At 29.5% G+C, this 24,063-nt stretch overlaps 1 protein-coding gene across 1 annotated transcript; it reads right to left on the bottom strand.

Annotated features, from left to right (window-relative positions):
- Nucleotides 1–494: 494 nt before the first annotated feature.
- Nucleotides 495–20,217, bottom strand: LOC130805287 (protein ENHANCED DOWNY MILDEW 2-like). The gene is made up of 18 exons (XM_057669982.1): nt 19,808–20,217; nt 19,233–19,329; nt 18,311–18,364; nt 18,089–18,234; nt 13,986–14,079; nt 13,808–13,906; nt 12,262–12,509; nt 11,950–12,030; nt 11,324–11,851; nt 11,102–11,246; nt 10,896–10,997; nt 9,996–10,088; nt 8,445–8,486; nt 7,470–7,580; nt 1,753–1,824; nt 1,544–1,662; nt 1,391–1,460; nt 495–1,298 (listed from the first exon to the last, which is right to left on the bottom strand). Exons 1-18 carry the CDS (start codon nt 20,215–20,217, stop codon nt 891–893), a joined length of 2,919 nt encoding a protein of 972 aa, XP_057525965.1. The 3' UTR covers nt 495–890.
- Between the last annotated feature and the right edge of the window lie 3,846 nt (nt 20,218–24,063).

The following is a 24,063-nucleotide window of genomic DNA, read 5'->3' as shown; positions in this document are numbered from 1 at the left end:
AAACGGTTGAAAATGACTTTTTTCAAAACGCCAAAGGCTAGAAGCCTTGCATTCATTCCATGGTTAGGTTTGTAAACACAAGAATAAATACAATACAATCATAAGGTATAAAAAAGGAAAAAAAGAAAAAAAAAAAACCAAAAAGTGTAATAAATTTTTTTTTTTCAAGAAGTTCATAATAAAAAATTTTGCCAAAAAATACTTAATAAATTTTTTTCTTTTTCAAAAGGTACCAACTAACTATTGTTGTTAGTTGACCGTCATCTTTTGATTTGACTCCCACTTAAATGTCGTTTGCTACAGTTGATTTAAGCTTCAGTTTTTTTGGTTTAAAATTATGAAGCGTGCAAGTCATTTGCAAATCAAAGAAAAAAGGTGACAGTCAACTAACAGAAGTTGTTAGTTGATATCCTTTGGAAAAAAAAATCTTTTGTTAGCTAGTTTTTGGCAAAATTTTTTTATTAGGTATTTTTAGAAAAAAAAACTATTAGGTGTTTTGAGATAATTTTTTAGTAAACAATGAAAGACAAAAATGTCAATGGTAAAACATCAAAAATAAAAACCAAAACTAATGGGAATTTTCTACCATCACCTCTCTCAAAGATCTTTCCATCCATTCTAACCTCAAATGAGCGGTAAGTGCTGGGGTCAAGATTCGACGCAATCCTCCCTTAGGCAAGCTAAAAGCATTCTTACTTCAGTCTAGGGTTAAGGACAATTAGAGTTCATAATGAGGCTCACGTGCCTAGAAAGCTAACACGAGTAAATATACAACCGACTTGAGGACTGCTAGACTATATCACAAGAGAACCAATTCTAAGCTAAAGCAATAAAAGACGCTATGGGGAAATATCCATGTCTTCATCAACATGAGAGAAGTAAACATCAGTCTACAATCGTCCTGCTCCTGCACCGTCCATTGTCAATGGATTCACAAAACTTGGTAGACTGCTTGAGTTGTCAAAAGCAGCACCATTGCTCATATTGAAATTCCTACTAAGTTGGTGCTCACCGAGCTCATGGTCATAATTGTGTTCCGGAATATCATCAAGCATAGCAGGAAGTTTTCCATACATATTCATCAAATTGGAAAAATCACCATAACAATCATGTTGTTCTGGAAGTGGATAGATCCATGTAGGCTGCTGAGAAGGCTTAATCTGGCCAGATCTGATGGCTATTTCCCTGTGCTTCAATGTCCATTCAGGGTGACTCCAAAGATAAAGGGGAGGCGTAATCTTGTTCCATTGTGAAAGTCGATTGTCGTCAGTGCCAATAGATCCAGGAAGATAAAATGACTGACAAGACATCAAACATACAAAATCCACCTTAAAATTTTGGTACATGAAGCATATTAGGCAAGAAAAACAAAAGTACTTGATTTCTACACCTCGCCAGCAAGTAAATGTGGATCCTCCCAAATCAAATCATATCTCTTCCAGTCAGTCCTAACATCAAGCCTCCAAACAACATACTGTTTTAATGACAAAAGGTATAACTATAGGAAAGGAAAATTCAATGATGGGAATATTTACAACCATACCTGTGTGTTTCTGGTGGGACAATAAGAATGAGAAGTTTTGGTCTGAACTGAAGGGCCTTATTGATAAACTGGTTAGCCAGTGATGCTTTGTATCCAAAAGGAGGATTCAATCCCATGATCTAGCCAATATACAATAATAAAGACCCTAATTAAATGATGAATAAAGAAATAGACCATATCAATTTTAACCCCTCAGACTGGAGACTCACCACCCGAGACCCTTCTGGAAGTTCATTTGGATTTACAGTAAACCAATCCCTTTGCTCAAAATTGAAATCATTCTGCAGTATGTTGGATAATAATCAGTTAACAGTAACCCACAACCAATGTTGTTAAATCTCTTCATTTAGCTTATGTTAGGATTATGGGTGACTTATATTCACCAAGTAATCAAAACATTATTAAGGAAATTAATGATTTTAGTTGGTGAAGATTAGAAGAGGATAATGTATCACATGTAGTTGGTTTTGTATGGGAATCAATAGTACATGATACTATGGGTAGTGTATTTTGACATGTGAAGAGTAGAAGAGGAAGAAATCAGTCCTAGGATTGAGTATAAGAAGCATCAGAGACCGTGGCTTGCATGAAAAAGAAAAAAGGAAGCTTGAATTGAGCGAACTGCTGCTCACTCGACCCAGACTTGGTCAAGCCACAGGTCGAGCGGATGCTGCACCCTTTCTGTGAACATAAGCTGCCAGCTGCTGTCCTTCTTACTTTCCCACCTATTTCACTCTTCTCTATAAAACCCACTTGTATGCTAGGTTATATGGTGCACCAAAAGTCTCACTTAAAGAGCTACCTTCTTACTTATGTAAATTACTCTCTAAATTACTCTTTAATTAGCTCCTCTTTTCCCTACACTTATTTTCCATTATAATTCCTTTAAGTTTTGTTTTTCTCCTTTAAACACATTAATATTAATCCTAGGCTAAATAGTGAATGTAACCCAAGATTGAAGAACCACTTTAAATCTTTGTCTTGATTATTTCTTTATTAGTGGCATTCATTACTAACTTGCATTTTTGGTTCCTACACTAAGACACAACACAATCCTTCACTTAAATTTTAATTTGTGATCCTTGAGTGAGGTTTATACCTCCCGTTTCAGCTTAAATACACTATGTCAAATCCTCAACACTGTGACATGGAACACTTCCATGCTGCATTTCGGGCCAAATCAATGAGAACTTTTCACAAAATAAGTCAGACCCTAGATATATACCTGACACCGGACAGCATAGGCCAAAACAAAAAAATTAGCAATCGAGCCAAAGAACCGCAGAGGATTCACTTTTAATTTCAATCACGAATTGCAAATGAAATGTGTGACAGGGAAGTCACTGAATAGATTTTAAGAACAAATATATAGATCTATTTGCCTACCTAAAAGTGCATGAGTTATTTCTCAATACCAAATCGAGCCCATTAACCTGCTTTACCAACATAGCAGAGGTCCTAAAAGAAGGGGGTAAATAATTGGGTGCACATTATTCTACTTTGAGGCCAGAGGCCAGAGAAGTGTTACGCAAGAGAAATAAAGGAATGTCAACTGGATTTCTAATGGCATGTATATATTTTAAATGTTTTTGGAGTTCAAACCCTAAAATGTTGCGATGCTAGAAGATTTGGTAAAGTAATCTCCAAATTCACAAACTCATACCCTCCATCTTCCTTAATTTACGCTTCTCCCCTCTTTCCCAGTTCATCACATTTATAATTGTGGCTTCAAGCCTTCATGAATCACCATTTCCATCTCTTCCTACCTGGTGTTATATGGTCCTGCACTCCTGCATACCCAATAATTTCAAATACACCCCACCATTTAAGTCATTTTATGGCCTCCTTATACCTTTATTATAGTCTTCATTTGTCCGCTTCTTAATCGTGAAATGTAAAAATTTTATAATCATAATTTCCTTTTAATTCAAAACAAATAAGAAAGCATTATAACATAATTAAAACATACTTAAACTGAATTGTTTTTTATAATTTAAAAAATGTTTCAAAAACACGCGTTTCAAAAATGTTTTTATAGCAAAAACCCTAGCCGCCTCTTTTTTTTCTCTCTTCTCCCTCTAAAAAATCCCTAATTTCTATAATTGGTTTGGGGCTATCATCAACCTTTTAGTTGATGATAAACCCCTAATATCTTACGTTTTAAGCTTTTTGAATATGATTAGAATAAATATCTGTCCTCTCCCTATAGAAGAGTTGTTCTACCCATTTATTGGGATGATTCTACCTAGGTTGCACTAAAACAGACACGGACACGGACACGACACGTGTACAGAAAAACGCCAACTTAAAAATGGCGGACACGGGGACACGTAAATGGTAATATAATAAATATATCAAATCAAAGATAATTTTACAATCTTTCATTTGATATATGTAAATAAACACTTTAAAAATATAAAACTCACATAAAATGCAAATAAGTACCAAATAAACAACATGAATATTTAAAAATAGTCATACAAACCAAATCAAAGAAAACCAAATGAATAGGTAAATTTAAGATTTAAAAATCAAGATTAACAAATAATACATTAACAAATAACAATTAACAAATATTCAAAGAGGATATACAAAAAAATCAAGAACAACATTTCAACTTTTCAAAATTCAAATTACAAACATTAAGATTAAGAATTTAAGATTAACAAATAACACATTAAAAATTTAACATTAACAAATAACAATTAACAAATATTCAAAGAGGATATACAAAAAAATCAAGATCAACATTTCAACTTTTTATTTTTATTTTTTTTTAAAAAAAGTGTCCTTGACTGCTTGTCGTGTTCCTTGCCGTGTCCTTTCTGTGTCCGCGTGTCCGAAAAAATATTAAAATATTGGACACTTCATTTGGCGTGTCGGACACGGATTTTCGCGAGTCCGTCGCGTGTCCGTGTCCGACACGGGATACGCCAGTCCAGTGACGTGTCCGTGTATTCCAGGATTCTACTCAAATCCTCGTTAGAAAATTTTGGTCTCCAGTTAATTTGTCGGTAGAAATTAATGTGATAATGCAGCAGACACCAAAATTGCAATTACCATCAACTACATCAACTACATTAAATTCAATTCTATCTCAAGACTACAACAGATCGAAAGACCCCCTCGTAGAAGGTTGTATTAATCAACGATGTGAAAGAGAATATTCAGAATTTTTAGATCTTATAAAAAACGATTATAGTTTTGTTAAATATGAATTATATTTGGTTTAAGTTGCTACGTATTTGCTAATTTTTATCTCTAATGTAGATGTCATATAACTCTTTATTAATGAATCAGATATTCAAAAAAAAAAAAAAAAAAAAAAAAAAAAAAAAAAAAAAAAAAACTCTGCAATCCTGATTCAAATTGGAAGGACTATATTGCAGATTTTGTATTCATCATTAAGAAATTCAGTCTTAAAATGAAACGAAGAGTGGGGCTCCTGAAACCATAGAGGCACAAATCATTACCTAAAATCAGATCTATTCATGGAAAGCTTTTCCTATAATATAAATTTGGATAAATTGCTCATAATAATTCAATTTTTTTCAATTTTTCTACAATAATTTCAACTTTTAATTAACCATAAATAATACCAATTAAATGGTGTGTTTTTCACTAACATCCAAAATTACCTAAAACTTGTTTAATAGGTTATTTAGGAAAAAAAATGAAAAAAGAAAAAGAAAAATTCCTTTTCATCCACCCGTGCCAACCTCGGATAGAATTATAATTGCAAGTGACCAAAAAAAGTCCTTGCAATCCAACTATCCTGAAAATTACTTTATATACTTCCATATACATAGTGAACACCAAATATACAATCACTCAATTCAAGGATAAAGAAGCAATATAGAGATGCATAGAGCAATAAACAGCAATATGGTCTCTGTTACTTTCAAGACAATCCAACTATCTAAGTGAAACAAAGTAAAATTCTGCATTTTCTTCAAACTCTCTAAATCTCACCTATAAGAACCTTTTGCACCAACTATTTACATAGCACGATTCAATTAAACAACAAGATAACCTATCAATTAAGTTAATTGCATTAACACAAATCACTAACGGAAACCCGTACAATTCTTATATAGTGACATTGCAATTCAAAACCTGCCACAGAAACATAGTAGTAGGGAAGGAAGATGAGGTGGAGGTTGAAGATGAAGTGGTGGTGTTGTTAGGTTGAAGATGAAGAGAAAGAAAATGAAAATGAAGCCATTAAAGATTATGAAGGTTGAAGATGAAGCCATTAAAATGGTGATGTTTGGATGAAGATGCATAGGAAAGAGAGAATGGAGAAGAATCCATTAAAAGGTTACAAAGGTTGAAATTAAAGACGAATGGTGGCAAACTGGTAATAGGGAAAGGGGTTGGTGTCAGTCGCAGAAAGAAAGGAGGGATGGTGGTGGTGGTGGGTTGGTGGTAGTAGGGAAGGGGCTGGGTTTTGTTTGCTTTTATTGTTTTTTGTTCTTTTTTTTTAATTTTTTTTCGATTTACCTATAATAGTAGATGGTAGAGAAAAACACCCTTATTAGTTTGTATTATTTATGATTTAAAAAGGTCGTATTATTATAAGAATGGGCAATTTTTTCTATAAATTTCAGCCTTATTATAATATCATTTTAAGTATATTTAAACATTACAGCTAAATTCTCCCATTTTTCTTTTTAAAATAAACCCAGGTCGCTATATCTCAATCAAATTTTCCTGGTTTCAAAAAAACAAAATATCACAATTTCCTCTTGATAGACCTTCAACCACTAACATAACCATTATCCTAATTCTATAAATTACAAATCTAAACCATCACACAATGTTCCCACAAGTTACCTACCCTAATAATAGAAAGAAAATGCTCCTTGAACCTCACCCTTTGGATACAAGAACTTTCCTGCCTCAGGATTCCTCGACGTCAAGTTACTTTAAGGGAAAAATTCAAGTGACCCAATATGCACGACACCACAGTAAAGTTAAATGCAAACATTGAAACACATAAAAATATATTTATGCTGATAACAAGAAATGCATAAACAAAAGAATGGATGACATATAGTCTGCCCATTGCTGGCTAAATTTATCAGTTCCAAGACTAAAAAGTAAAAAATACTTCTATAAGGTGTACAAGAGGATAAATCAGGAAAAATAGATTAGGACAAACCATGTATCATGCAGGACCAATTATAATTGTATGTATAAACTCTTGAACTCTAAAATAAAAGGTTATTTCTTCATACGACTATACATTTTAGAAATCACCTATCATACAAACCTCTTATTCTGCTCCCCTCTACTTCCATTATCTACAGCTTCGCTCCAACAACATTCCCAAAGAGTCATTGAATTTAGGAAACCGTTTCAAGATGAGGATCCCATTCATGGCTAAAAGTAAAGCTCTTACAGAATTTCGCAGTGAAGGTTCTGGGACATAAACATGTGATATGTTTGGAAGATCTAAATGATGGCTACAAATTCTACCACAAAATGTACATTTATTTTTTCCTCCTATACCTAAGAGCAAGATGTAACTCTAAGTACCATAAGCAAATGAGATATTAAATCAAGTTTGATTTAGAAAACACAAATCGGATAGATTTGGGCATCAATTTTGATTGAAGTTTGGTGGATCCTATTCTAGACGATTTCAAATATCAAGTTCTAAAACAATAAATAGCTCATATCAAAATTAACCTTGATAGAGTTTAGTCTAGCCCTGAAATTAAATGCGATACTTTTGGGTTGGGCTATTTGTATCAATTTTGCACATTATAGATCAAACCCATATTCAGCATTGTTGTGTCTACAGCATTAGAGAATAAGTGTCCAGGTAACAGTCTAGAATAGTTGTGTCTACAGCATATTATAGTCAAAGTACCAACAATATCAATCAGGATAATCAAAAAATGAGAAAATCAGAATCTACCTTTGCTTGAAAAAGATCATAATTTTTGAAATGACAATTCTTCCCAATGCTATCCAGTTTTTTTTTCATCAGGCAGCTAAAATCATTAGCACCACAACAAAAGTCCACAATCTGCAATATAACAGGCACAATATCATAGTTAGTTGACGCAACATCAGCAATCCAGAGATGTTAAATATTCTATCGGGTCTATAGTACAAAAACAAGACCAGGTCATATCGTATCAACTGCATAGTAAAGTTTTCAAATTTATTGAACCTACATAGTCAAGGTGTAATAAAGCCGCACTTTCGAGGGTGTTAAATGGTGACTGAATGCTTTGGTGTTCGAGGAAAAAAAAAACAATAAAGTAGAATTGACTAAATGTCTTTGGTCTTCATGGAGACCAAATCTTAAAACCAAATGCGAGGTTTATAAAAGAAAAATATCAAAATATTATGAAGACCAAAAACAATAGGTCACCATTAAAAACCCTTTTCAGTTAACTCACGGAATATCAACCGTGACTGTTACCACATTTTTGCACTATAATTAGTCCTTACAAATATTCAATTATTCAAACATGCCATTAGCTAGTTTAAGAAATATTATTCAAAGATAATTTCACGTTCGCACTAAATACATACAAGAGTCGCTATAGTTTTTGCAGATCTTCCCATAACATGGAACTTATGGAGTAATGAAAATCATATTACACAGATGTGGTAACGGTCGTGACGGTGGTAACGGACACGGTGATGTGGAAACAAGCGTGACGCAGTTTTCGCATTGTTGTGTATTGGTCAAAACCATAAAGATTCCTTAAAACAGCCTAAAACACAATTATTTTCACTTTTATTATGCATGCAATATTGGTGCACTAAATTTGAAAACCATTATAACATGCATAATACGAATAAGTAAACTTGTTTTTGCCCTATGATGAGTGCACAACAATGAAACTCTAAAAGATGAGAGATTAAAAAGAGTTCTTACCATATCTCCATCTTGGACATACCAATGAAGCCTTTCAACAATCTTGAATACAAATAAAATTGTTAGCTCCATTAATCAGTAAACTACACTTTAAAACATGATGCAACGTTTACACCCTCATGGAACACGGTAGTTTATATTTCATAAAAAGCTATAACTTGTAGGTCTAATTTTCTTTTTTTTTTCTCTGGTGGGGAAAGGTTAGATTATGATTTTATTTTATCGAAAATACCATCAACATGGCAACAGTAGAGCAGTAAAAAGAGTGCTGATTGAAGTAGCCACTAGCTCTACTAGTGAAAGTTCAAGGAGAGACATGCTATAATCCAAAGTGATGGAGATATAAACCAACAAAGTATCCAACACGATATTGACGTCATCAAGGGCCAAGGACTAAGAATGAGTGCTTTCCATCACAGAAATTGGCAAGGTCATCACAAAGGCAAGATTAACAAGTTTTGATAACTTTTAAGAGTTCCCAAAGTGCAAATCATTGTCCATTTACAATGGAGCCAAAGATTTGTAATGCTTATGTTTCAAATTGTAATGAACCAAAGTAAACTAGCTCATATGGACTTTTTGTTTATGTAAAGTTGTAGATAGTTTTTGCTATCAAGGTAGTTCAAAACAACCTCTTTGTTATTATAAGGGTACGGTTGTCTAAGTAGTAGCCTAGGTGATAGTCACTTAATAGAATCGGAACAACGGAATTTCTAGCACCAATTTCAATTCACAGTTACAATATGTTCAAGAAAAAGTAAGATGCTGAAAATAATAGAGAATCATGCAAGCCCATATAGAAAGTAAGGAAGAAATCAACGAACATTTAGTAAAAAGTTAACGTATATAAAGATAGTCAAGGTAATAAAGACTTGTGATCACATAGTTTCTCTCATGGCATTCCATGTATAAAATAATACCCTCTTTATTCCTTAACGAAGTCCCATAAGAAATGTTAAGGAAAATTAAGAAAAATAGAATTTTTTAGGTAGTGAATGTATTATTTTATTTAATAATGAATTTGATGGAGGAAAATTAGGAACCACAAACATTAGTGATATATTAAAAAAAGTTTGTGAAAAAAATATGAAGACCACAACTAATAGAAATATATTTTTATGAAGTTAGTGCAAATTATGTGGGGACCATAATATAAAAATGTTAAAATGACGTTGGTGGAAGATATGTAGGGACCATAAGCATTATTATAACATTAAAATGAAAATGAACAAGGTTAATTTTAAATTTGTGATATAAATAGAAACAATCTTTATAGGAACAACAAATAGAACACCCCAAAATGGCAAATGAAAACTTCTTTAAGAAACGAAGGGAGTATATACATACACAAACATACACACACAAACACAAATATACACAAATATATATATATATATATATATATATATATATATATATATATGAGCAAACTACAGTATACCATCAATTTGTCACCTTGCAATTGCATTGGACTTCCTTCGATTGTCTCAACTCTAATTTAGTGAAATTAATTAAAACAAGAATTATATTCTTTTTTCTGAAAGAACTTACCTTTTGAAGTTTTTCCAATTTCGTAAAGTGTCGTCCATAGGATGAGTATGCCATGCCATGTAAGAATGGTGCGAGAAAAATGTCAAGCTTTTTCTGCAAAAATATAACCACATTAAATGCACTAAGTATCATGAAGTACTTCAAAATGATAAGAAAATAAAAAACAAATACAGAGCATGCACCTTCATATGTATATTAAAGTTATTCAAAAAAAGCAAACATACAATTTAATTAAATTAGTATGAAGAAAACCAATGTAACAATCAAAAATCATTCAGGAAGGAGTTAAGCTTAAAAGTTTTTTGAAAAATTTATAGAGATTTAAGTAGGAGCATGAACTTTTTCCATATTGCTCCCTTCTCAACATCCAAACATCCAAACATCCAGGGTACCAACTACTTATCAAACACATGCATGATCTTACTCTTCCTATCAATCCCCGTTGATCAAAATATAAGTCGTACAATGACTCTACTTAAGGATGTTTGGAATACTCAAACCTACTGATCTTTTAGTATACACTAATCCCAATAAGTTGATAACAACAATTATAAGTCAATTTAACTTGCGTATCCAAAAAAGAAGGCAAGAACATAAGGTAAACAAATGTGGACAACACATTTATTACCCATATTATTTTCCAAAATCACCGAAATTGGTATTAGTATGAGACACCAACAGCCCACATGAGTTTAGCTTTTGAGTTGCACAAAAAATTCTACTTATTGAAATTTTTTATACTTCTGCAATCCCCAAACAATAAAAGAAATTGTCCAAATGAAAATTATTGAACATATGAACTCACTTGAGCCCTTGTAACTAATTTATTGACATGTTATGATATATGATCTGTTGACATGCTATGGCTATATAGAAATGAGAACACAATGTATTCCAGACCTTCCACATTGGGATCTGTTGAAGCATCTCTACACTACAAACAGCCTTTGCATCTTCAACCGTGCCACCGTTATTAAGCATCTGCAAGGCTGTTTGAACAGCCTTCCAAATGATGAAAAGAAGAGTCAAAAACTAGCAAGCGTAATTACTCAATTCAACCTTGTGGCTTGTTAACAACAAACAATTTTAGCATACGCGGAAAATACCTTGACTGCAACCTCAACTTTAACCTTCGTCAGGCTCTTGTCTAAGGTACTTTGAGAAGTCTTGTACACAGAAGGAACAACTTGTTGCTTCTTGAACTCATCCACATTAAAATCAGAGTCAACTTTTTCAATAAGAGCATTTATCCTACAGAAGATCGATCATAAATTTGTTTTTGGTACCATAAAGAAAAACATAACATCATATTCACAAAAATCCTTCACCTTCTTTCCATATTTATGTCGACGGGAGAATTTATGCAGCGTTGCTTCTCTATCAGAGGCTTAGCTGATTGAACAACTTTTAGTTTCTTGCAAGAATAGTCAGGATAGTGTTGCAGTGCTTTTGATTTCTTGTATTTTTCAGAATCAAACCTACTCTTCTCAGATGATTTTCTAATAGTACTTTTAATCCCCAAAGCAAGCGGCTTTCGACAAAGATTGACATGATCCTTGCGCGTGGAGGCTATGCTACTAAATTTTCTAATTTGGGCATTACAACTAGGGTTACTAGATCCTTTTCCAACTTGTTGTGTCGAAATAATCCCTTTATGACTAGAATATAATTTATCAGCTCGTAGTACAGCTTTCCGTTCAACAATTGCAGGCACAGGATTCAAGTTTTGTTTCTTCGGATGGACATTCACTCTATTCAAATGTTGGTCTAAAACACGTTCTCGTAGATTAGAAGTATCAGGAAAAAATATATGGTTCCTTAGTGGTGTTCCAAGGTAAGGATCGATTTCATGGTCCCTATTAAAAATTAAGAGAAAATCATAATACAAGCATAGAATAAGAACCACACGTTATGGCCTCAATTTATGCACTGAAAAAATCAATAAATAACCTACATGCAAAATATCAAGATACGTTTTTGTAGTAGACCATCCCAAGCTCTTTGTAAGATTCCGTTTCCTCCAAAAGTAATTTCTCTGCAATAACTATAAAAGTTAAAAATTTCAATGTAGCCTATGTTACTCGGACTCTTCATTTTGCTTCACGTACCTATGTCTGATCCTTGATACACAAACATCCTCATTTTAGGCATAAAATTGTTAGACATATCCGACACTTGGACACGTACCAGCATTCAGCATCCAGTATCAGAACCCGAGTCCAAGTAACATAGAATGTAGCATAAAGCAATCATCAAATGGGATTACCTTGGTAAGCATTTCCTATGATAAGATTTAGGGCAACGTCTACAAACTGCAAATTGCAAGTCACCAACTTCTCTATTCTCCGTTTGTTTACAAATATAACACTTATGTGTTGGACAAGTAAAGGATTCTCCTGAAGCTATTTCCTTTTGAAGTTTCTTCAGCTGAATATCATTTTGTGGGTAAAGAGCTTTGGAGACACATCTAGGGTGATAAAATCTGCCACAATTAGCAGCAATACAAGGGAAGACCTGAAAGAAAGGTGTCAAAATAACTAGTTAGTTGAGCTTAAAGAATCCTACCACATAAACAAAGAGAAAATATGTACTTCAATTACGAACAGACGTAGACTAGCATGAGCAGCAAGCCAAAAACACAAGCATTCTAAAACTAATGTACATCCAACTTTCATCAAATGGTGTTAAAGTTTACATATTAGCTTTTAAATATTCAGAATTAGGTTTTCTTTTGCATGTTAGCTAAATGCCCAACTTATTGTCTCCAGAGATATTTGTCTCAACATTTGGCTAACCTTTGATGCCCACTAAAGAGACTCCAGCCAAAAAAGGGGGTAATGCACCCGTGCACTTGTAATAAGAAAGATATTTTTCAATTGAAGCATTATTTGCAAACATATCCAACTTTACACGGGAAAGAAATGCACATATTTTAAGAAGTCATTTTTTTTAAATCCAAACCCAAAAAACTTTAAATCTTAGGCTTCATTGGGATTAGACATAGGCCAATGAAAGACCTTGGGTATCCAACAATTCCAAAGCGCACTACCAAAAGAGAAACTAGGATAGTAGTCAACTTAACTTATAAAACAAGACAAAAGAGCTCATTAATTATGTAGCAATACAGATGTCCCTTATTGAGTTATTTCAAAGCAAACGTTGATTTATAATTCTTTGATTTCGGATAATAATGGAATATATTTAAATGGATGTTTGCTACTTATTAATTACTTTTTATTTACATGAACTTGTTGATGATGTTTGCTACCATGGGTCAATTGAAAACGTCTTTGTTATCACTAACAAGGATAAGGTTACGTGAATCTGAACCACTCAAAAAAAAAAAAAAGCCTTATGAGTCAATTGATGGCATTAGGGTAATCGAATATTATTGAAATATAGAGAAAAAAGGACATAAGTATACAAACATGACAAGCACAAGAGCACACAATATTAATACAATCTATGACTAGCCAACAAAGTACCGAACATTTATTTCTAAAGAACTAAAGAGTATTTCAGCTCTAATTATTTTGTGCATTCTTAATAAAAAATCTTTAAACGCATTAGTCATTTTATAACAAGTATCTTCAATCTATAAGTATTCCACATATCCTTCATTGTTTGCACTTGTTATCGACATATCATTCCACTTTAGAAATTCCTTTAACATAACCTTGACTTATGAGAAAATCCACAATACCGTAAACAACAGAATTATTAAAGAAACAATATGGAAATAAATCATTAGAACAAAAACATGACAATGCACCGGAAAGAGAACAATCTCATAAACTCCTTACAAGTTATACCTCTGGACTAGATGATACATTAGACGAGCCCAACTTTCCACATATAAAACATTGATGTTGTTGATATTGACAATTCTTGCAGAAAAAATTAGCAATAGCCTACAAACAAAAATTAATTAGAACACATTCAATTACTATGCAATGTACATATAGTCTCTAGTGGATGAATGAAGCATACATCAACTTGTGTTGCTGATAAGCCAAGACTTTCACATAGACCCTCCCCAGAAGCCAAAGTTGCATGGAAAGACCTCATACACCTTCCTTCACAACTATTAAACGCAGGAAATTAGAAGAAAATATATATCCAAACGTACTAAAGATTTAAACACAAACATAGACCTCTAAAGAATGAATATTTATTTTTAACTATCCATATACCCTAGTGTATTTTTGTCTCATCAATCTCATCTCACACCGAAGAAGTCAGCAAAGCTTATAACACTTATCATCAAATTTAAGCTAGCCTCAATTTCATTTATTACCATAGCAAAAATATGATTTTGGTCATAAACGCGGCAATGGTCGCAAAAAGGCTTTTGTGGTCGATGTGCATAGTTTTGCGATTGTATCAGCCCATATATTAGCTACGGCAAGCTCAAAAACCTTTTCAATACGATTATGATATGGTGATACGAGCAAGATATTGCTCTATATTTTTATCGACCACAAAGATTGATGTATCTTTCTTTTTCTATTTATAATCAACTGTAGTAGAATGGCTCATTCAATTATGTAAACATATTTATAAGAAGTTGGACATGATTTTTTCAATTAACAGTCAATATGACATAACCTCTTTATCACTACAAGGGCAAAGTTGCATAAATTTTGCCCTCCCTAACCCTCATCAAGGCAAGAGTCGTTTAATACATTGGGATAATAAAATATTATTGTGTTATAGGGGACAATTGTTTTGGGTGCCAAAAGCAGTATCACTATCATTTAAAAGCAGAGTGGCAATTTGTCACAACTCTTATTCTAGTAGACTATGGCCTTGTTCTCTTCAACTTATTTTTTGAACTTATTACTTATTCTTATTGAAATAAGATCAGATCAAACCAGATCAGACCATATCAGATCTGAACAATTTAGATCAGATTAGAAAGTTTTAGACCAGAACAGACCAGATAAGACGAGACCAGATTAGACTAGATCAAATCACGATTATTATTATTATTATTATTATTATTATTATTATTATTATTATTATTATTATTATTATTATTATTATTATTATTATTATTATTATTATTATTATTATTATTATTATTATTATTATTATTATTATTATTATTATTATTATTATTATTATTATTATTATTATTATTATTATTATTATTATTATTATTATTATTATTATTATTATTATTATTATTATTATTATTATTATTATTATTATTATTATTATTATTATTATTATTATTATTATTATTATTATTATTATTATTATTATTATTATTATTATTATTATTATTATTATTATTATTATTATTATTATTATTATTATTATTATTATTATTATTATTATTATTATTATTATTATTATTATTATTATTATTATTATTATTATTATTATTATTATTATTATTATTATTATTATTATTATTATTATTATTATTATTATTATTATTATTATTATTATTATTATTATTATTATTATTATTATTATTATTATTATTATTATTATTATTATTATTATTATTATTATTATTATTATTATTATTATTATTATTATTATTATTATTATTATTATTATTATTATTATTATTATTATTATTATTATTATTATTATTATTATTATTATTATTATTATTATTATTATTATTATTATTATTATTATTATTATTATTATTATTATTATTATTATTATTATTATTATTATTATTATTATTATTATTATTATTATTATTATTATTATTATTATTATTATTATTATTATTATTATTATTATTATTATTATTATTATTATTATTATTATTATTATTATTATTATTATTATTATTATTATTATTATTATTATTATTATTATTATTATTATTATTATTATTATTATTATTATTATTATTATTATTATTATTATTATTATTATTATTATTATTATTATTATTATTATTATTATTATTATTATTATTATTATTATTATTATTATTATTATTATTATTATTATTATTATTATTATTATTATTATTATTATTATTATTATTATTATTATTATTATTATTATTATTATTATTATTATTATTATTATTATTATTATTATTATTATTATTATTATTATTATTATTATTATTATTATTATTATTATTATTATTATTATTATTATTATTATTATTATTATTATTATTATTATTATTATTATTATTATTATTATTATTATTATTATTATTATTATTATTATTATTATTATTATTATTATTATTATTATTATTATTATTATTATTATTATTATTATTATTATTATTATTATTATTATTATTATTATTATTATTATTATTATTATTATTATTATTATTATTATTATTATTATTATTATTATTATTATTATTATTATTATTATTATTATTATTATTATTATTATTATTATTATTATTATTATTATTATTATTATTATTATTATTATTATTATTATTATTATTATTATTATTATTACTATAATTAATTGATTTATTTATTTATTAATCAATAATTATATAAATTAATTAATCACTTGCTTAATAAAATAATAAAAAATAAATAAATAATTCTAAAAATAACAATAATATTATTAATATTTTGTTATTTTAATTAATTAATTTATTAAGAATTGTCATTAATTAATTACTCCCTTCGTTTTTTTCTTCTCGTTTACTTTTTGCATAGTTTTCAAAGCAAATTTTAAGCCTTAGTAACTCTAAATATATATATAATAAAAAAATTTAAAAAATAATAAAAAAAAGTATACATTAAGATGAATCTAATGAGAACTCACATAGATATATTTTATCTTCTAAATATGTCTCAAAAATCTTAATCATATTGTTCTTTCCTTAATGTGAAATATTCCAAACGAGAAGAATTTAAGAGAATGGAGGGAGTAATTAATGGATTAATAATAATATATAATTAATTAATTAAATAATAATAACAATAATAATAATAATAATAATAATAATAATAATAATAATAATAAAATAAATAATAATAATAATAATAATAATAATAATAATAATAATAATAATAATAATAATAATAATAATAATAATAATAGATTATAGAAAAAATTACCGTGAATAATACAATTTTTCGTTAACTTCCCTATAATAATACAAACTTTTAATTAATCATAAATAACACCAACTTGGGGGTTTTTTTCTTAGAATAATACCAACGTTAGCTTATTAATTAATTTACCAATTTTTTTGGTTATATAATCTCCTATAAACGATTTTTAACATATTAGGAATATTTTAGAAAAAAACTTCCTAAGTTGGTATTTTTCATAGTTGATCAAAAGTTGGTATTATTATACGGAAATAAGCAAAAGGTTACATTATTCCTGATAGTATTTCCTAAATTATTTAATAATAATAATAATAATAATAATAATAATAATAATAAGAAGAAGAAATAAATAAATAACATAAACAAAACAATAATAAAAAATAAAAAATTATAACTCTAATACTAATAATAGTAATAATAATAATAATAATAATAATAATAATAATAATAATAATAATAATAATAATAATAATAATAACAATAATAATAATAATAATAATAATAATAATATCTTTAACTATTATTCCCTCTATTCCTTTTTATTTGTCCACTTTAAGTTTTTCCACTTTATGAGAGCAAAATTTAAATTTGATTTTTGAAGTATATATTCAAGAAAAAAATATTCAATTGGGATCTTGCTAGATTCGTTTTGATGCAAAGTAAAGCGGACTATGAGATATCGAGGCTTAAACTTTGCTTTGAAACACTTGAAAAATTAAAGCGGACAAACAAAAAGGAATAGAGGGAGTATTATTTATCATTAACAAAAATAATACAATAACATTAACCATATGAAACTAAATAAGATCATATCAAATGAGATCAGAGCAGATCCACAAAGATTCAGATCAAATCAGATCAGATCAAATCAAATCAAAACTTAGTAAATTCAGATCAGATCAGATGAAGAGAACATACCCTAACTACATCGCCACCACAAATACAAAAAAAATAAGAGGCAATATGCAATCGGATATAACAAAAAATAGTTCTAGTATGCAAAAGAGAACAAAGTACCATAAAATATCACCGCCATTATCACAAATTGAGCAACAAGTATCAAAGAGATCATCCCCATCGTTAACTGAATCATTTAGTTCACAAGGTTTATCCACAAATTCATTGACAATAAATTTTGTTGACCTCTTACTCTGTAATCCTTCCTATTCGAAAAAAACAAATGTTATTTTTATCCATTACATAATTAGAAACATAATTACAATGTACAATGATACTAACCATTTGAAGCACTTTCCCCTTTGTAGACTTTTCCAATAGAATGCCAAGCATAATCTGTCATAAAAAATGATTATGCCAACAATAGAGAATTATCACTTAAAAAGTAAATAAGGGACAAGCAATTCTTTTATGTCCTAAAACACTTAGCAAATAGAATAACAAGTTCATAATAAAAAATAAAAAACATCTAACAAAGATCCACAAAGCCTCGTATATGTTCTTAGAAAACCTTAATCTCTTCAAGAATTCATATATTTCAAATATATATAGTTGTAACTTAAAAATGTCTGAATAATGTCTCACAAAGTTATAATGTCATCTCAGTTGATAGAGTAAAAAAAAAAAAGTTAACACTAGATGAGGTTAAAATAATCAATACATAGACATAGAGATAATGCTAAAATGAACAACTTTCTCCCATGACATTCAAATTCAAGAAAGCCTAATAATCAGTTATATACTTTAAATTCTTCAAGGAATCCATGCATATTTCATTATTATCCAATTTACACATACATATTGCTGACATAAACTAAGTTACGCAAGTTGATAATGATTGACTTGTAAGTATTTATAATTAAAATGTTAAAAAAAACTAATGATTAACTAAATTGTCAAATACTACTGCATACTTGGCCAATCTAAGAAATAGAAATACATAACTAAGGGCTTGTTTTCCAATTAAAAAATCTAGTTGTTAGCTATATCAGGTGGTTGCATAATGCAAGTGTTTCGATTATGGTAGTAAAATTAATACTAAGAAATTGTTTCAAAAGTAATGAACCTGCGAAATCTAGATGTTAGCACTACTTTTCCAAACATTACTATTAAAAATTATAGTTTTTACACTTAAAAACATTCATAATGAACCTGCGAGGAGTTCTAGTCTAATGGAAGGAATGAATTTTCAAATGAAAATTACCTCGGAATTCATAAGCGTTATGTCACGTTCAGCAGCCTTTCTAATCAATGAAATATGACTCATACAGTCAACTTCTGACGGGGCAATCTCAAATGTGCTGCAATATTTGCAAGCAAGTATAACTTCTTAAAAGTACAGTAACTATTATAATTTACAAAAAAAATTAAAAAAAAAACTACATGTACTACATAGCAAATAACCAACTAAGAATATTCAATGTATAATTGTAACTAATACTTTCTGAACCCATTTTACCATAAGAATACTACCTTTAACCAAATTTTACAAATCACCTCTTGCAAAACATTCCCACAAAAAAGTTTAGACCCTCGGTAATTCAAACGAAAACATGAATTACGCCATTGAAATTCTACTTAAGGTAGAAATTATCTAGTAAATAGGTTCGAAATGTAGCAATTTGAAAAAACTAATTAGATTTAAAAAGCTACAAGCAACAAACGACCTATAATGGCAAACGCAAAGCAATAATTTGACATGAACTAGTAGTATTATTTCCAGTTCTCATGTTTAAAAAATGTAAAACTAGTTAATAGTACCGAAGATATTCAACAAACCTAAATACTCTTGACAAGTGAATCCACATAGAATTTTTTGTTGCTGTTGGATTATGTTTGACAAAATGAAGGCATTGGATTGTGATTAATATTGATCTAATCATAGCCTCAAAAACCTTTCTTGGCTTCAAAAGCTTAACCCAATGGTTATCCTTGCACAGCACCAAAATCTCAGGTTGTACACAGGAAATCTCATACCTCCAGGCTACAACTTGTTTATAAATCTTTTGAAGGCCATCATCACAAGTACCAGATAAAAATATCTTAAGGTTTACATCATCAAAATAGTCGTCCTTGTGCCATAGAAGGGGCAAATATGCAAATGAAACATAATGGTCCTCCTGATTAATGAACTCATAATCACTGACAACATCAAAAAAAACCTCACCCTCCTCATCTGAAGATTCCATCTACTTGTTCACTGATAACTGCACAAACATTTGTTGAAGTGAATAAGTTGTTTTGTTAACAAGCAAGAGAAAGATTGAGATAATAGCACAAAAAACATAGCTAGTAACCTCCAAATCATATTTTTAAGCCTATGATCAAACAAAATCATTCTCTATTTGAAGTACGAAATGCTTTCTCTAATCATTACAAAATTATGATCAAAAAAAGAGTGACTTAAGGCGCTCAAGCTTAACACTCACTTGTGACAATCCCTTGGATGCCCAAGGCAAGGCATCTAGAAAAGGCATTAAGGCGTAAAAATGAACTAAGGCTCAAAAAGGCACATTAAAGTGCACAAAAGTAGGCATTGTGGTGCACCCATGGCGCGCACATTTTATTATTTCAAAGTTATTTGCATATAGGATTTTTACGAATTGTGCCTCACTTTGATGAGACACGCACCTCATGCTTGCGCTTTGCGCCTAGTTTCTACAACCTTTGTCATCATAATGTACCTTAAACCTTTTTAAACATTGCGAAAATGTCAATCTTTCTTTTACGCGAAGGAAACACGACTTTTTTACTACAGATGTTCTCAATCAATGTTTTTACTTAATCAATTAATTGCCATATTCCGATATATAATTCCATATTAATCAAATGTTTCCAATTGAACAAACTTCACTTTGCCACTAACATAAACAATGAATGTTTATCTCTTGCTTCAATTTAATGTTGTTGAAACAAGCAACTAAGACCAAAATAATGTGATTGGAATTCATTCACGTGAAAGGAAACTTCACATCAAACATTCATATACACAACGTAAGAGGTAATAGTCATTGCACCACGAGCGTGAATATTGCTTGCAGATTTCGTACTTACAAAATGATCACAAACTAACAAAAGTGACAAAAAATGCAACCCGTATTTTTAAAAGCACGCCTGACGTGTACCTAGGCGCGAGGCGCTAAGAGGCAAATACTGAAACGCCTCCTTGAGTCTAGATACTGTGCTATACAAAAGGCTCTTCAAAGTGTGCCACAAAACATTGCAAGTATCAAGACCACCGTCTACTTTCATAACCTTTGTCTATGTTTTAATTTTTATTTATTTTGCTAACTCAAGACTATGTTATCAACTTATAGTATGACTTTATGTATTAAAGTAACGTTTATCTTACTTATATATTATTATAATATAAATTTCATGTTGTTTTAAGTATTATAATGATTTTACGTCTCAAGTGCTAAAAGTCTGCACCTTGGGCCATGCGCCTCAGAATAAAAGATATTTTGCGCCTCATACCTAACAAAACTAAGTATTCAACAAAGCAAAACCAAACACGCAAAAAGTAAAAGAAAAACTAAATTAGGGAAGAAAACACTTTATACTTGATCATCAAAACACAAAACGATAAAACAGGCGATATATCAAGATTGCAAATGCAGAAAATTATGAACTAGCAAGTGTTGAGTATGGTGACTCTAACTAGTAGCACCATTGAATGGCAAAGAAGATGAATCAAGAGAAGAGTCATGGAGGAGCTGCAAGTGGGTCCGCGGGGCGCGGGGCGCGGAGCACCAGCCTTGGTGCGTGGGGCGCGGAGTGCATTCTGTTTTAATGTCGCGGCTCGCGTAGTTGTACGCGGCTCGCGAAATGGCGATTTCTTTTCACGGGCGCATTTTCCTTCATGCTTTTTCGAGTCGGTTATTTAGTGTTTATTATGTAATAACTTCCTTTCATCGGGCATTAGTATATAAACTCCCATTTTAGGGTTAGGGTATAATGATTCACAAAAATTGCGATAGATCATAAGAGAGCCATTATAATTTGAGTGTGATTGTAATTCATCTTGTAAATTCTTTGGGATCTTAGTGAAATTATTTGATCTCGGTGTCGGTGGACATAGCTATCACATTGTCAGTGAACGATGATCTTGTAAATTATAATCTCTTGTGTCATTTTCTTATTGTTTGCATTGAATTTCTTATTATTTCATTATTGTTCAACGACTCTTGTTTCCGCTGTCGCTCAACAGCAAGCATGAAAATTTTAGGAAGAATTAGAACTCAAAAGTACCCCCGAAAAAAAAAGAATTCAAGTTTCAAATCATTGCACCACGATCGTGACGTGTGTGAAAATTGCTTACAAATGTGAGATGTCATACGTACCAAAAAAACTCAACAAATATCACAGATACTTTAAACAAAGCAAAATCAAACAGAACCAGAAAAAATAAAAGCAGGGAAGAAAAGCGCTTCACACATGATCATCAAAACACAAAAACGACGCAAGACTGTAGATTAACACTTTCAAATACAGAAAGTTATGAGTTAGTAAGCATGAAAAATTTAGGAAGAATTACTCCAAACAAGAAGAATTCAAATGAAAAACAAAGTAAAAAAATGATATGAAAATCTTACAGAAGTTGGTTGAAGCAGTAACAATGGCGGAAAAACTTAATAGAGGAAAGAGAAAGTTATGAACCCTAGAAAAAGAAGAAGTTGAAGGAACAGAAGAGAAAGTGTGATTACAAATTTCCGGAAATGCAGTGAACGAGGGAGGGGAGTGGGAGAGGTAATGCAGTTGCAAGTTTTACAGGTTTTTTGTTTTTGCTATTTGCGATAGTAAGTAGGACTGTAGGAGTATATTAAGTAAGTAAAGTATATTAGAGGTAGAGTCTAGACGTCTGTAGTAATATTGCAGGCTCGAATCAAAAAAATATTGCAAGTTCAAACAAGTAAACGATTTCCAACCGTTCATTCTTTTCTTGTTTGATCCAGCCCGTTGAAATGCATTCTCTAGTTATAATCCTTTAGTACGGTGTATCTTTTTATCCAGGAAAATGCATATTTCTTCTGCTTTGACGAGTTTCCCCCCACATTTATTTTAATCGTTTATTTTACTTGGAATATTTATATTTATATTTAACTTATGTTTTTAACATTTAATTTTTTTTATTCATAGTTTTATTATCTTTGTATTATTTTATCTTATATATTAATCTTATGAGGCTTACAGAGTATAAAATCTATTCTATAAAACTACTAATGAAAAAACAGAACTGACATGTGTCAGACTCTCATCGAAAATTTTCCGCTCATTTTATATTGAAGTGGCAGGTGAATTTGCATTGAAATTATTTCCTAATCTAATACAATTTAATGAGCATAAGAAGATTTGATAAGCAGTATTTTTTCTGAAGTATTTACCTTGGTAAAAGAGAATAACATTTTGATATAGCAAAATGAAACATGACTAAATTTGTAAACCAGTATTATTTTCCAATATTATTTCCATAATAAAAGACAAATAACATCTTGATATAACAAAATTATTTTTCAAGATTATTTACCAACTGCAGAATAATTATATCTTCATAATTATACTGACATGAAAATTCATGTCATTGCTACTTATCCACTTTTCATATTCCTATTTGCTTAAACAAATAGATTTATTTAATAAATGGGTAATTTCACCTATAAATAAATTTTTTTAAAATAATTATACGAACGATAATATTTTTTCAAGATCTTTAAAATGAGATGAAATTTGTAATATTTTTGACTCTTTTTAAAAATATTCAAAAAACATTCAATTATTCAAAAAAATTAAGCTTTGTTAGAAAAAAAAATAAATTTATATTAAACTTTAACGTAAATTTATTCATAAAAATATAGTTAAGAAAAATAAATATAGGATCCTACTTGACTCTCTCTCTCTCTCTCTCTCTCTCTCTATATATATATATATATATATATATATATATATATATATATATATATATAATTTTTATTGGAAGATACTTGTATTATGGAAGATACTTATAATTTTTAGGCAATATCGGGCAAATAACCTAG

Source organism: Amaranthus tricolor, chromosome 2 (genome assembly GCF_026212465.1).
Source record: "Amaranthus tricolor cultivar Red isolate AtriRed21 chromosome 2, ASM2621246v1, whole genome shotgun sequence".
NCBI classification, from domain to species: Eukaryota; Viridiplantae; Streptophyta; class Magnoliopsida; order Caryophyllales; family Amaranthaceae; genus Amaranthus; species Amaranthus tricolor.
This window is presented reverse-complemented; position numbering and strand designations above follow the sequence as displayed.

Bases quoted from the DNA above. Each gene is read 5' to 3' on its own strand.
- LOC130805287 (XM_057669982.1), bottom strand. From the start codon at position 20,217: ATGGAATCTTCAGATGAGGAGGGTGAGGTTTTTTTTGATGTTGTCAGT. The intron at 12,510-13,807 runs GTATAACTTGTA...CCTTTCTTTCAG, and splicing joins ATGTATCATCTAGTCCAGAG to GTCTTCCCTTGTATTGCTGC. The intron at 11,852-11,949 runs GTAGGTTATTTA...AATTTTTAATAG, and splicing joins CGTATCTTGATATTTTGCAT to GGACCATGAAATCGATCCTT.